Consider the following 13298-nt stretch of genomic DNA (forward strand, 5'->3'; position numbering starts at 1 on the left):
CAGAAGTCGAATAACATAAGGCGGTAATAATAATGGACATCAACAATAAGCATAGCCTAGGGAAAATAATCAAATGCAAAATAAACCAAAAATTTAACGTGGAAAGCTACTTTAAAGTACACCATACTATTTTTTTTTTCTTTCTCGTTCTAATTTATGTGCCAATAACTTGCTTTTTTAAAAATAATTTAATTTAAACTTCTCATTTTACTTTTGATATCAAATTTTATAACAATAACAATAAAAATATATCGAGTAAATCTCACAAAGTAAGATTTGAGGAGGATAGAGTGTCCGCAGACTATTTTTGACCGACCTCAGCATAAGGACAAAAATGAAAATGAATAAATGATGACAGCATACTATAATAGTGGCAGAAAGTAATGCCATCAGACAAATATTTTGAGATATTTAATATCCCAAATTTTTTTTTTTCCTTAAAAGAAAATCTTTTAGAACCTTCTAGGGTTTTGTTATCCTCAACAGCTCCTCACATTCTATCTTCAACACAGTTTAAACACACACTTCATTCACTTCCTCAGTCCATAGTAGAGAAAAAAAAAAAAAAAAACCTCTCCTTTACTATCAGTAATACCAATTTCCCAATAAAGGTACTTCCTTTTTTATCATTTGATTGTATTTCTTGAGTTGCTGTCTTTAAATTTACTATATTGTGCTGTTCTTGTAACCATTTTTTGTTGTGGGGTTCTTGATTTAGTTAAGAATTATTGAGTCCAACCAATTTCCCAATAAAGGTACTTCCTTGCTTATCATTTGATTAAAATTCTTGAGTTGTTGTCTTTAAATTTACCATATTGTGCTGTTCTTGTAACCATTTTTTGTTGTGGGGTTCTTGATTTAGTTAAGAATTATTGAGTCCAACCAATTTCCCAATAAAGGTAACAACAACAACAACAACATACTCAGTGAATCCCACGTTGTGCGGTCTGGAGAGGGTAGAGTGTACGCAGATCTTACCCCCTAAGGAAGAGGTAAGGAGGCTGTTTCTGGAAGACCCTCGGCTCAAGAAGAAGCATAGGAAAGGTCAGATACGGGCAAATAAATCAAAGCAATCATGAAAATGAAAGTAAATAAGCCATTATAAACCAACAGATACTCGCAGAAATCAAGAGATAAGAAATTATAGAGCAATATACTACTCGTAAGAAAGGATAAATCCGACTACCTAAAAGCCTTCTATCCTAATACGAGTCCTTCATATCCTCCTATCTAAGATCATGTCCTCGGTAAGCAGGAAATGCGTCATGTCCTATCTAATCACCTCTCCCCAATACTTCTTCGGCCTATCTCTACCTCTTCTGAAATCGTCGCTAGCCAGCCTCTCGCACCTCCGCACTGGGGCATTTGCATCTCTCCGCATCACATGCCCAAACCATCTTAGCCTCGCTTCCCGCATCTTGTCTTTCACTGAGGCTACTCCAACCTTGTCTTGGATGACTTCATTCCTAATCCTATCGCTCCTAGTGTGCCCACACATCCATCGCAACATTCTCATTTCCGCCACTTTCATCTTCTGAACATGAAATTTCTTGACTGGCCAACACTCCGCCCCATACAACATAGTTGTTCTACAATTTCCCAATAAAGGTGCTTCCTTTTTTTATCATTTGATTCAAATTCTTGAAATTTTGTATTTAAATTAACCATCTTTTTTGCTTCTAGTATGCTGTTTTTGTAACCATTTTTTGTTGTGGGGCTCTTGATTTAGTTCACAATTCTTTAAAGTTCTTATCTTTATCTGTTCCTCTTTTTGCTTCTTGGGTGCTGCCCTTTTACCATTTTTGTTGTGGAGTTCTTGATTTAGCTTAGAATTATGTATCTTTTTTCATAAATTTACTAATTTTGCTTATGGGAGCTGATGTTTTACTCTTTTTGTTGTGGGGTTATTGATTTGGTTCAGAATTCTATGGTTCTTACCTTTATTTTTATCTCTTTTCAATCAGTCCAACCAATTTCCCAATAAAGGTACTTTTTTTTTTTTTTTTTTGAAACTGATACTATTATAAAGGTACTCCCTTTCTTATCATTTGATTCAAATTCTTGAGTTTGGGTCTTCAAATTTACTATCTTTTTGCTTCTGTTGTGCTGTTTTTGTAACCATTTTTGTTGTGGGGTTGTTGATGTAGTTCAGAATTCATTAAAGTTCTTATCTTTAACTGTTCCTATTTTGCTTTTGGGGTGCTGCCCTTTTACCATTTTTGTTGTGAATTGATTTAGCTCAGAATTATATGGCTTTTATCTTAACTTTTACTCATTCCATTTCAATTTGTTTGTTAGTTTGACTTGACACGGAGTTTAAGGAATCAAAGAATGACTTTCGAATATTGTGGTCTTAAACTAAAGATTTGTATAATGTACCAAAAGGCCCTTAAATCTTATGGTCTTAAATGCTGAATTAGAAAAGCTGCATTCTTTTCAAACAAACTATTAAACATACTAAAAAGGAAAGTAAGACAAGTAAATTGAAAGAGAGTGATGAGATAGTGGAATCGAAGAGTTACCAAATTAGGAAAGATTCATTCTTTTGAAATGGAATAAAAAGGAAAGTAAGACAAACAAATTGTAATGGAGGTAGTACTATTTTGTTTGTGGGGAGCTGCTGTTTTGCCCTTTTTGTTGCGTGGGTTATTGATTTAGTTCAGAATTCTGTGGTTCTTACCTTCAATTTTACTCTTTTTGCTGGTGGGGTACTATTCGTGTAACCATTTTTGTTGTTGGGTTCTTGATTTAGTTAAGAATTATTGAGTCCAACCAATTTCCCAATAGAGGTGCTTCCTTTTTTATCATTTGATTCAAATTCTTGTCCTTAAGTTTACTATCTTTTTGCTTCTAGTATGCTGTTTTTGTTGCCAGTTTTTTTGTGGGTTCTTGATTTAGTTCAGAATTATTGAGTCCAACCAATTTCCAATAAAGGTGCTTCCTTTTTAATTATTTGATTCAAATTTTTGAGTTTTTGCCTTCAAATTTACTACTATCTTTTTGATTCTGTTGTGCTGTGCTTGTAACCATTTTTGTTGTGGGGTTCTTGATTTAGTTCAGAATTCTTTAAAGTTCTTATCTTTAACTTTTACTCTTTTTGCTTCTTGGTTGCTGCATTTTTACCATTTTTGTTGTGGGGTTTGCTCAGAATTCTCTCTTATCTTAACTTTGCTAATTTTGCTTGTGGGGAGCTGCTGTTTTATCTTTTTTTTGGTTGTGGGGTTATTGATTTAGATCAGAATTCTATGGTTCTTACCTTCAATTTGAATCTTTTTGCTTGTTTGTGGGGTAGTGTTCATTTAACCATTTTTGTTATGGGATTCTTGATTAAGTAGGCCGTTGGCCATAGATACCAAATATTTTTCACTTTATTTGGAATTTATTTAGAGTTGAAGATAGAGTTCTGTTTGGTCATACTTTTTGCAAAGGAGCGAAGATGACACTTCATTTGGAATTTATGAACATGAGTTGGAAAACAGGTTTGGAGCACTTTTCCAAATTTGGAATCCAACTCCAAGTTGGATTTGGAAATTTTATAACCATACACTAATTTTGAAATAAATTGAAAAATTACTCTGGAAAAAAATGTACTCTTTTTGCGTCTGGGTGCTGAGGATATTGATTATTTTTGCTGTGGGGTTTCTTGATTTAGCTCAGAAAGCAATGGCGACAACTCAGCTGACCGCATCATCCATTTCTGCTAAAGGTTTTGCATCCTTCGAAGGGCTTAGATCCACAAGTAATGTAAAGGTTGCATCTTTCGCTTCTTTAAAGCAGAATAACAGGTCGTTCCGTGGACTTGTCGTTAAGGCTGCAACTGTTGTAGCCCCTAAGGTATATAATTTTGGTTTATTTCCTCTGTAGTTCTTGTTTTATTCCATTGTTTTGCTCGATTTCTAATAGCTGGAAAGGTATGAGGAATCACCTTGATGGGCTTTTCCGCTGTTCCCAAATTGGCTGTTGTAATCTTCTTCATTCCCCAGTTAGTGCAATTTCAAAGTCAATTTAATCCTGCTAGGAAGAGTTTTCTGAACCACTTAATGTCAACAAAAAATTTGATTGGTTAAACGTAAGTTGCTAATTGACTTAAGCTGACTGTTCGTTCTGATGTCTTAAGCTTACTTGACAAGCTCGTAATTGGACTTATCCCTATTCTGTTCTTGTTTTTCTAGTCAAAGTGTTGTGATTCTGGCGTTCATAGCACGGATACAATAGTTACCTTCCCGCAAATATATGTATCTGAAAACCAAAGATGAATTCAATGAACATTAGGTTTCGTCAGTTGTTCAGTATAGGCTTTAATACTCTCTTCTCAAATGGGGGATGCCTCTTTGCATCCTAAACATATCTATATCTGTTGTTTTCTGCATTCTCTTAGTTGAATGTATTAGTTAAATTATAGCCTATTTGGCCAAGCTTTCTAAAATCGGCTTATTGTCTTTGGCTAATCAATTTGAAAAGCACTTTTGAGCAGCAATTAGTGTTTGCCAAGCTTTTAAAAAATGCTTCTACGTGTATTTTCTCAAGAGTCTTTTGCAAAAAAGTACTTTTGGGGAGAAACTAACTACTTTTTTCAGCTTCTGCTTCTTGGCGAAAACACTTTTTCTTCTCTTTAAAGCTTGGCCAAATAGGCTATTAGTATTAGTGGTTTTCAGAGTCTTGACTCTATGAGCCTGTTTGGATGGGCTTAAAAAAAGCAGCTTATAAGTTGAAAACAACTTATAAGCTGCTTTTTCTAAGCTAAGCCAAACGGGCCAACTTATTTTTTTGGGCTTATTTTAAGCACAAAATGGCTTATAAGCTGGCCAGCCAAACACTCAAGAAAGCTGAAAACAGCTTGTTAAGCTGTCTTCAGCAACTTATAAGCTAAGCCAAACTGGCTCTATGTCAATTGCCGAAATTTTTCATATTTATAAGCTTCCTTGTTCTCTTGCTGTTGTTTGTGCAGTACACTTCACTTAAACCTCTGGGCGATAGAGTTCTTGTGAAGATTAAGACCGCAGAGGAGAAGACTACAAGTGGTATCATACTTCCAACATCAGCACAGTCAAAGCCACAAGGAGGTGAGGTTGTTGCTGTCGGGGAGGGTCGTACAATTGGCAAAACGACAGTGGAAATTAGTATAAAGGTAATTCCATAACCAATGACATACTCAACTTGGCCACTAAGCATGGTTAATCATTTTTCGCTAAAAGGATCGTATTACGTGTAGAATGGTACCCAAGTGTTGTACTCGAGATATGCGGGAACTGAATTGGAATTCGATGGATCAAAGCACCTGATTCTGAAAGAGGACGACATTGTTGGTATTCTTGAGACAGATGATATCAAGGATTTGCAGCCCTTGAATGACAGAGTTTTAATCAAGGTTTGTCATTATTGCCCTTGCCCTTTATTTGTTTCTCTGTGTGGCATCTATATTTTGATTAAACAGTACATGCTCTGTATGATAAATATTTGTACATAAAGAACTGTTTTCCTATTTCAATTTTTTCTCCCCAAAGTAGTTCTAATTAATATTTTTGCTTCATTTCCGGTTCTACTATTCTTCATATTGCTTCAAGATTCATTTTCTGAAGTGCCTTTTGCTGAGTATTGCTAATTTTGTCCATCACATTTTTTATCAGGTGGCTGAGGCTGAGGAAAAAACTTCTGGAGGATTGTTTTTGAGTGAGGCCGCAAAGGAGAAACCTTCAATTGGCACGGTAAAAATATGCACCCTGCAATTCTGCTAGTAAATTACTCCTATTTTTATTTCCCGTGTCAATTTTTCTGTGTCTTATATTTTCTTTAGGTCAATGCTACAATATTTGTTGAAAGGATATAAGTTTTATGTATGTTGCTTGGACTCGTAAAAAATGTTAGGGGTGTGTGTCGAATCCCAATAGTGGTGTATTTTGGAGGATCCGAAACGGGTGTGGCATCATTTTTGGAGAGTCCGAACAACATAAAATTTATACATCAATTAAACGGTTGTTTGGTTGATTGTTTGGAATAGTTAATTCCAAACATAAAATTGCGCATAACATAATATAATGTTTGGTTCGCGGCATAACTAATGCAGCGTCTGTTCGCTGTATGTAATATACATGCATTAAGTTATGCGAGACAGAATGTGGAATAAGAATGTGTGTGTTGGCAGTAGCAGAATCACCAAATGGCACTTGACGGTGAAAACTTTTTACAGTATCAATGTATTTTAACATGTTGTGGTTATCTTTTAGGTGACCTGATAGTAAAAAACGTCGATGTAAAGAAGTTAAAACTCTTGTTATAATATGTCACTCTTTCTGTGGTTTAAACAGGTGGTAGCCGTTGGACCCGGTCCTCTTGATGAGGAAGGGAAGAGGAAAGCACTTTCAATATCCACTGGAAATACAGTTCTGTATTCCAAATATGCTGGCAATGACTTCAAAGGAGCTGATGGCTCTGAGTACATCACTCTAAGGGCATCTGATGTAATTGCTGTGCTTCCATAGATGTAATTATTATATGTAACAAGTCTTCATTCTCATGCTAGTACTTGCAGTGTAGTCTTAGATAAGAGGAGAATGTTGGACCACTTCGGGATAAAAAACCTTCTGCCAATTTAGTAATTAATATCATATTCTGTAGAATCCAATTTTGGAACTGCTACTTTTTCTTTTGGTTAATCAAGTTTTGTGCTTTCTATTAATAGTGAAGAAAGATAGATTGTTAAGATATGTAACTCAGGAATGATAATCAGCGGGTGTGGTTTTCACTTAAACATGCAAAGGAGTGGACAAAAATACAGAGGAGTGTGCTATTGACAAGATTACAATATACACCAGCCAGATGATTATATGATACTGATCTTTTAGTCTTATATTATAGCCTCCAAGCATTGCCCTCAAGACTTACTAGCTTCCTTGTCATCCTGTTCTATATATATGGTACCTTAAGATCAAGTAAAATCTCAGCTCAGACATTCAGAAGAGAACTTAGTAATGGTACCTCCTAGCAATAAGATAATGGCTACCTGCAGGCCGGTATATAGATATACTTGTACAGTTATATGGCAAGCAACATATCCATAGGAGTATCGTTAAATTGGATCATACAAGATAGAGTAACAGTAGATATGAGCAGATTTGCATGAGATGCAAGCAGAATAAAAGAGTGTGGGTCGGGTGAAAAAACTGACGAGGCACACCTGAATCACTTAAAGTAGTGTATCTCTCGATATCCATTCAACCTAACTAAAAATAGGGACAAAATGGAAAAAATCATCTTTTAGATGAGCTATTGCATTCATCCGGTCGAAGGACTAATGCGGTAGCCTAACTTGAGGTGATATTATTGGCATTACATTTCCTATTTACATGCCAATTGTTTTGGTTCCAAAAAAGCTTTCCTTCAACTTTCTAAACCAAAAACTATATACTACTACAAAAAATACACAGGTTTTGGAAGCTAAATTCATTGAATATTTTATTGCAATTGAACTGGAAATGTAAAAGGGGAAAACAGGGAAAATCTTACTAAACTGACAATTAACTAACACACACAACATTAATCTCTTAATCATTATTCATTACAACTGCTAGTAGAAGATCCACAGCAAGACACAATTACACAGACACATAGTTCAGATTAAAACCTCAAATTCCTTACAAACCAAAACACTTTCAAGAAACAAACATTATTAGCAACAAGGACTCTCAGCAAACACTTGTTTAACCAGTGATATCAATAGCTTTCACCTCAGGTTTCTTCTCTTCTACTTTCGGAACAGTAACAGTAAGCACTCCATTCTCCATAGCAGCTTTAATTCCCTCCATTTTAACATTCTCAGGCAACCTAAATCTCCTCATAAACTTACCACTACTCCTTTCCATACGATGCCACTGATCATTCTTCTCTTCTTGCTCTTTACTTCTCTCACCACTGATCTGTAAAACTCCTCCTTCTTCAACTTCAACTTTCACTTCCTCTTTCTTGATCCCTGGTACATCTACTTTGAAGACATGAGCTTGTGGGGTTTCTTTCCAATCGATTCTTGCATTTGCAAAAGCTGAGGTTTCACGAAAAGATGATGGGGTATTGGCAAGTGTGTTTGAAAATGGGAAACCTTCGAATGGATCAAACATGTCGAGTGAAAATGGGTCAAAGGTGTTGCTCCTACGACCACCAAAGAAGCTTGGAATCAAAGACATTTTTTAAGGATGTGTTTAGCTTGAAGTTTTGGTTTTGATTGTTGTGTTTAATTTGCTTTTGATGACTTACTGATGATGAACAAGATAAGGTACGGTGGTATTTATAGGCAATAAACCAACTTGTGCAATTCTAGTATAATCTAGGAAGTTCTTCAGTCTTTTTTTTGTTTTTTTGTTTTTTTAGAGGTTGGATAACAGCGGAGGATTCTACAATATTCCACAGATTTTTTCTAAAAATAGTATTGTAATTTTAGTGCCCACTTTTTTGATATCTCGAACAGACTAGAAATGTCCCTTTCATGTCATCCAATATCCAAATAGGTCCTTTACATGTCAGCCACAGAGGATGCAATTGTCATTCACTTTGTAATTATACTCAGTAATAACAGTTTTTCTAAACCAAAAACTATGTACCTTAGGCGTTGTTTGGTTCATGGTAAAAAAAGGGGATAAGTTTGGAATTAGATTTGTATTGATCTCAAGATAAATTCATACCTCAAACTTGATGTTATTTTATCCCACCTGAAGGTGAGATAAATTAGTCCAAAGAATAAAATTTTAGGATTATAATTACGGGATAACTTTATCTGCAAAACAAACGACGCCTTATAGTTGTTAACATTATTCCTTCCGTTTTTACAAATTAATCTTATTACTCCTCAATGTTCACTTTTACTTGTCCACTATATTATAAGTGAATTTCAATTTTTCGTCCATGCTGATATAGCAAGATTTTTTATATTTTTTATATTTTCACATTAACGACTTATTTCGCAAACTATTTTTCAAGTCAATTTCATCTATACACTAATTAATATAGATAAGTATTATAATAAAATGTGGATTTCATTTTTACTTTTTAGAAAAAATACAAAATTTATTGTGGACAAGTAAAAGTATACTAGGAATATATAATTCTAGAAGTCAGACTGTTTTTAATTATTAAAATTACTCCTTCATTAAAAAGTAAGCTATAGTATTCCAACATAAAATTCCTCATAAGATAATATAATGCTGATTGTTTGGAATGGTTAATTCCAACATAAAATTCCTCATAAGATAATATAATGTTTGGTTCGCGGCATAACTAATGCGGCGTTCGTTGGCTGTATGTATGTAATATACATGCATTAAGTTATGCGAGACAGAATGTGGAATAAGAATGTGTGCGTTGGCATGGCAGGAGCAGAATTAAACTATTTAAAGCAGAAATGTCATTTCAAATTTAGTAACTCATGTATACAACAATCTCATTATTCATCATTGCATAAAAATCTTTTGATCATTACTCTCCATATGCACAAGCCCTGTGTTATAATTCTCATATAACAACGATGTGAACCAAATGGCCCTCGACGGTGAAATAATTTTACACTATCAATGTATTTTAACATGTTGTGGTTATCTTTTAGGTAACCTGATAGTGGAAAACGTCTGTGTAAAGGAGTTAAACTCTTGTTCTAATATGTTACTCTTTCTGTGGTTTAAACAGGTGGTAGCCGTTGGATCCGGTCCTCTTGATGAGGAAGGGAAGAGGAAAGCACTTTCAATATCCACTGGAAATACAGTTCTGTACTCCAAATATGCTGGCAATGACTTCAAAGGAGCTGATGGCTCTGAATACATCACTCTAAGGGCATCCGATGTAATTGCTGTGCTTCCATAGATGTATATGTAACAAGTCTTAATTCTCATACTAATAATACTTGCGGTGTAGTCTAGATAAGAGGAGAATGTTGTACCACTTCGGGATAAAACTTTTGCAAATTAGCAATTAATATAATATTCTGTAGAATCCAATTTTGGAACTGCTATTTTTTCTTTAGTTTGCAGAAATCAAGTTTTTAGTAGTGAAGAAAGATAGATTGTGAAGATATTTAAGTCAGGAATGATATCAGCTGGTGTGGTTTTCACTTAGACATGCAAAGGACTGGAAAAAACACAGCTTTTTAGAACAGCTAGTGTGCTATTGACAAGATTCCAATAATTGCTTAAGCTAAAAATACGCCAGCCAGATGATTATATGATACTGATTTTATAATCTTAATATTATAGCCTCCAGCATTTCCCTGAGACTCACTGGCTTTCTTGTCATCCTATTCTCTCGTTGACATACTTCTGAAAGGAAAACAATGTATGCATTAATATATGTATGATACCTTTAGATCAAGTAAAATCTCAGCTCATACATTCCACTGTATTTATATAAAAGAACTTAGTAATTGTACCTGCTAGCAATAAGATAATGGCTACCTGCAGGCAGGTATATAGATTTTCTTGTACAGTTATATGGCAAGCAATATATCCATAAGATATCGTTAAATTGGATCATACAAGAATGAATAACAGTAGACATGAGCACATTTGCATGAGGTGCAAGCAACACAAATCAAGAATAAGATGAGAGTGGGTCGCTTGAACCAATTGACGAGGTACACCTGAATCACTTAGAAGTATAATCTTTGGACATCCATTCAACCTAACAAAAAAAAAATAGGGACACAACATATATATATAAATAAATAAAAAAAAAGATCTTTTAGATGAGCTAAAATAGAGTATGCTTAAATCGAGACGTAAGAATTATAGTTATTGCATTCGTCCTGTCGAAGAGCTAATGCGTAGCCTAACTTAAATTCCTAATACATGCCAATTTTTTTGGTTTAGAAAAAGATTTCCAGAAACTTTCTAAACCAAAAACTATATACTACAACAAAATACATAGGTTTTGGAAGCTAAATTCATTGAGTAGTTTATTGCAATTGAACTGGAAATGTAAAAGAGAGAAACAGTGAAAATCTTACTAAAATGACAATTAACTAACACTCTGCAATTGAACTGGAAATGTAAAAGAGAGAGACAGTGAAAATCTTACTAAAATGACAATTAACTAACACTCACAACATTAATCTCTTGATCATTACAACTGCAAGTAGAAGACACAATTACACAGACACATAGTTCAGATTAAAACCTCAAATTCCTTACAAACCAAAACACTTTCAAGATACAAACATTATTAACAACAAGGACTCTCAACAAACACTTGTTTAACCAGTGATATCAATAGCTTTGACCTCAGGTCTCTTCTCTTCTACTTTAGGAACAGTAACAGTAAGCACTCCATTCTCCATAGCAGCTTTAATTCCCTCCATTTTAACATTCTCAGGCAACCTAAATCTCCTTAAGAACTTACCACTACTCCTTTCCATACGATGCCATTGATCATTCTTCTCTTCTTGCTCTTTACTTCTCTCACCACTGATCTGTAAAACTCCTCCTTCTTCAATTTCAACTTTCACTTCCTCTTTCTTGATCCCTGGTACATCTACTTTGAAGACATGAGCTTGTGGGGTTTCTTTCCAATCGATTCTTGCATTTGCAAAAGCTGAGGTTTCACGAAAAGATGATGGGGTATTGGCAAGTGTGTTTGAAAATGGGAAACCTTCGAATGGATCAAACATGTCGAGTGAAAATGGGTCAAAGGTGTTGCTCCTACGACCACCAAAGAAGCTTGGAATCAAAGACATTTTTTAAGGATGTGTTTAGCTTGAAGTTTTGGTTTTGATTGTTGTGTTTAATTTGCTTTTGATGACTTACTGATGATAAACAAGATCAGGTACGGTGGTATTTATAGGCCATAAACCAACTTGTGCAATTCTAGTATAATCTAGGAAGTTCTTCAGTCTTTTTTTGTTTTTTTAGAGGTTGGATAACAACGGAGGATTCTACAATATTCCACAGATTTTTTCTAAAATAGTATTGTAATTTTAGTGCCCACTTTTTAGATATCTCGAACAGACTAGAAATGTCCCTTTCATGTCATCCATTATCTAAATAGGTCCTTTACGTGTCAGCCACACAGGATGCAATTGTCATTCACTTTGTAATTATATCCGGTAATACTCCTTCCTTTTCAATTTATATAAATTTATTTGATTGAATACGATATTTAAGAAAGGGGTAAAAATCATTTTAGTCCTCCAACTTTACTTTAAAAATTAAAGACCTCCCTCAACATTGAACAATCGACATTTTCATCCCCTTATCTAAACTTTCGTACATTGATCGGTAATTTTATATTATTTGATTGTCATCAAAGGGTTAAAAGGGAATTTTGCTTATATTTTTAATTAATTAGTTAGTACCCTAATTAATAATATATAAATTTTACATAGTTTCCTCAGTTAATTAATTCTAACACTTTATGCGGTCTTCAATTTTTCTCCATAACCTATGCAGTTCTTCGTATTTTCAGAGGACCTTTCAAACTCTGATAAACAATTATTCTCCAGAAATATGAAGGTTACAAGGGTTTGAAAGGTTCTTCGGAAATATGAAGAACTGCTCTGGCTATGGAGAAAAATTGAAGACGGCAGAAAGCGTTAGAATTAATTAACGGAGGAAACTGTGAATTTTTTTTATATTATTAATTAGGGTACTCACTAATAATAAAAAAATAAGTGAAATTTCCTTTTACCCCTTTGATGATCGGTCAAATAATATAAAGTTACCGGTCAATGGCTGAATAGATTGAGATAAGAGGATGAAAATGTCGATTGTTCAATGTTGGGGGAGCTCTTTGATATTTAAAGTAAAGTTGGAGGACTAAAATGATTTTTACCCTTTAAGAAAGAGATTTTTTTTTTAAATTTATAATTCAAAATAAGCCTTAAAAATCTATGTGATCGTAAATCATTCATAAAGTAAATTTATATCTAAATTAGGAAAGAAATTATTTATTTTAATACGGACTAAAAATAAAATAGGTTCAAATAAATTAAAACAGAGGGAGTAACTGTTTTTCTAAACCAAAAACTATGTGCCTTAGGCGTTGTTTGGTTCATGGTAAAAAAAAGGGGATAAGTTTGGAATTAGATCTGTATTGATCTCAAGATAAATTCATACCTCAAACTTGATGTTATTTTATCCCACCTGAAGGTGAGATAAATCAGTCCAAAGAATATAATTTTAGGATTATAATTACGGGATAACTATATCTGCGAAACAAACGACTCCCTATAGTTGTTAACATTATTCCTTCCGTTTTTACAAATTAATCTTATTACTCCTCAATGTTCACTTTTACTTGTCCACTATATTATAAGTGAATTTCAATTT

The 13298-nt window shown here is 34.1% G+C and overlaps 3 protein-coding genes across 9 annotated transcripts; 1 reads left to right on the forward strand and 2 right to left on the reverse strand.

Annotated features, from left to right (window-relative positions):
- The first annotated feature begins 368 nt into the window (after nucleotides 1-368).
- LOC132636933 (20 kDa chaperonin, chloroplastic-like) lies at nucleotides 369-6630 on the forward strand. Of its 7 annotated transcripts, none has more exons than XM_060354026.1 (7): nucleotides 369-611; nucleotides 719-755; nucleotides 3653-3834; nucleotides 4949-5128; nucleotides 5213-5368; nucleotides 5628-5705; nucleotides 6306-6630. In XM_060354026.1, the coding sequence occupies exons 1-7, from the start codon at nucleotides 384-386 to the stop codon at nucleotides 6477-6479; spliced, it is 1035 nt and encodes a 344-aa protein (XP_060210009.1). In that variant the 5' UTR covers nucleotides 369-383; the 3' UTR covers nucleotides 6480-6630. The 7 variants fall into 7 exon arrangements, with proteins under 7 accessions (XP_060210009.1, XP_060210008.1, XP_060210010.1 ...); XM_060354025.1 differs by lacking the exon at nucleotides 719-755 and adding an exon at nucleotides 863-899; XM_060354027.1 differs by lacking the exon at nucleotides 719-755 and having other exon boundaries at nucleotides 452-611; nucleotides 3658-3834.
- Nucleotides 6631-7514: 884 nt separating this feature from the next.
- On the reverse strand, nucleotides 7515-8262 carry LOC132636936 (17.6 kDa class I heat shock protein 3-like). Its single transcript, XM_060354035.1, has one exon. It carries the CDS (start codon nucleotides 8175-8177, stop codon nucleotides 7698-7700), a length of 480 nt encoding a protein of 159 aa, XP_060210018.1. The 5' UTR covers nucleotides 8178-8262; the 3' UTR covers nucleotides 7515-7697.
- A 2784-nt stretch (nucleotides 8263-11046) lies between these two features.
- On the reverse strand, nucleotides 11047-11792 carry LOC132636937 (17.6 kDa class I heat shock protein 3-like). The gene has a single exon (XM_060354036.1). The coding sequence runs from the start codon at nucleotides 11705-11707 to the stop codon at nucleotides 11228-11230; it is 480 nt and encodes a 159-aa protein (XP_060210019.1). The 5' UTR covers nucleotides 11708-11792; the 3' UTR covers nucleotides 11047-11227.
- Nucleotides 11793-13298: the final 1506 nt, after the last annotated feature.

Source organism: Lycium barbarum, chromosome 4 (assembly GCF_019175385.1).
Source record: "Lycium barbarum isolate Lr01 chromosome 4, ASM1917538v2, whole genome shotgun sequence".
Classification (NCBI taxonomy): domain Eukaryota; kingdom Viridiplantae; phylum Streptophyta; class Magnoliopsida; order Solanales; family Solanaceae; genus Lycium; species Lycium barbarum.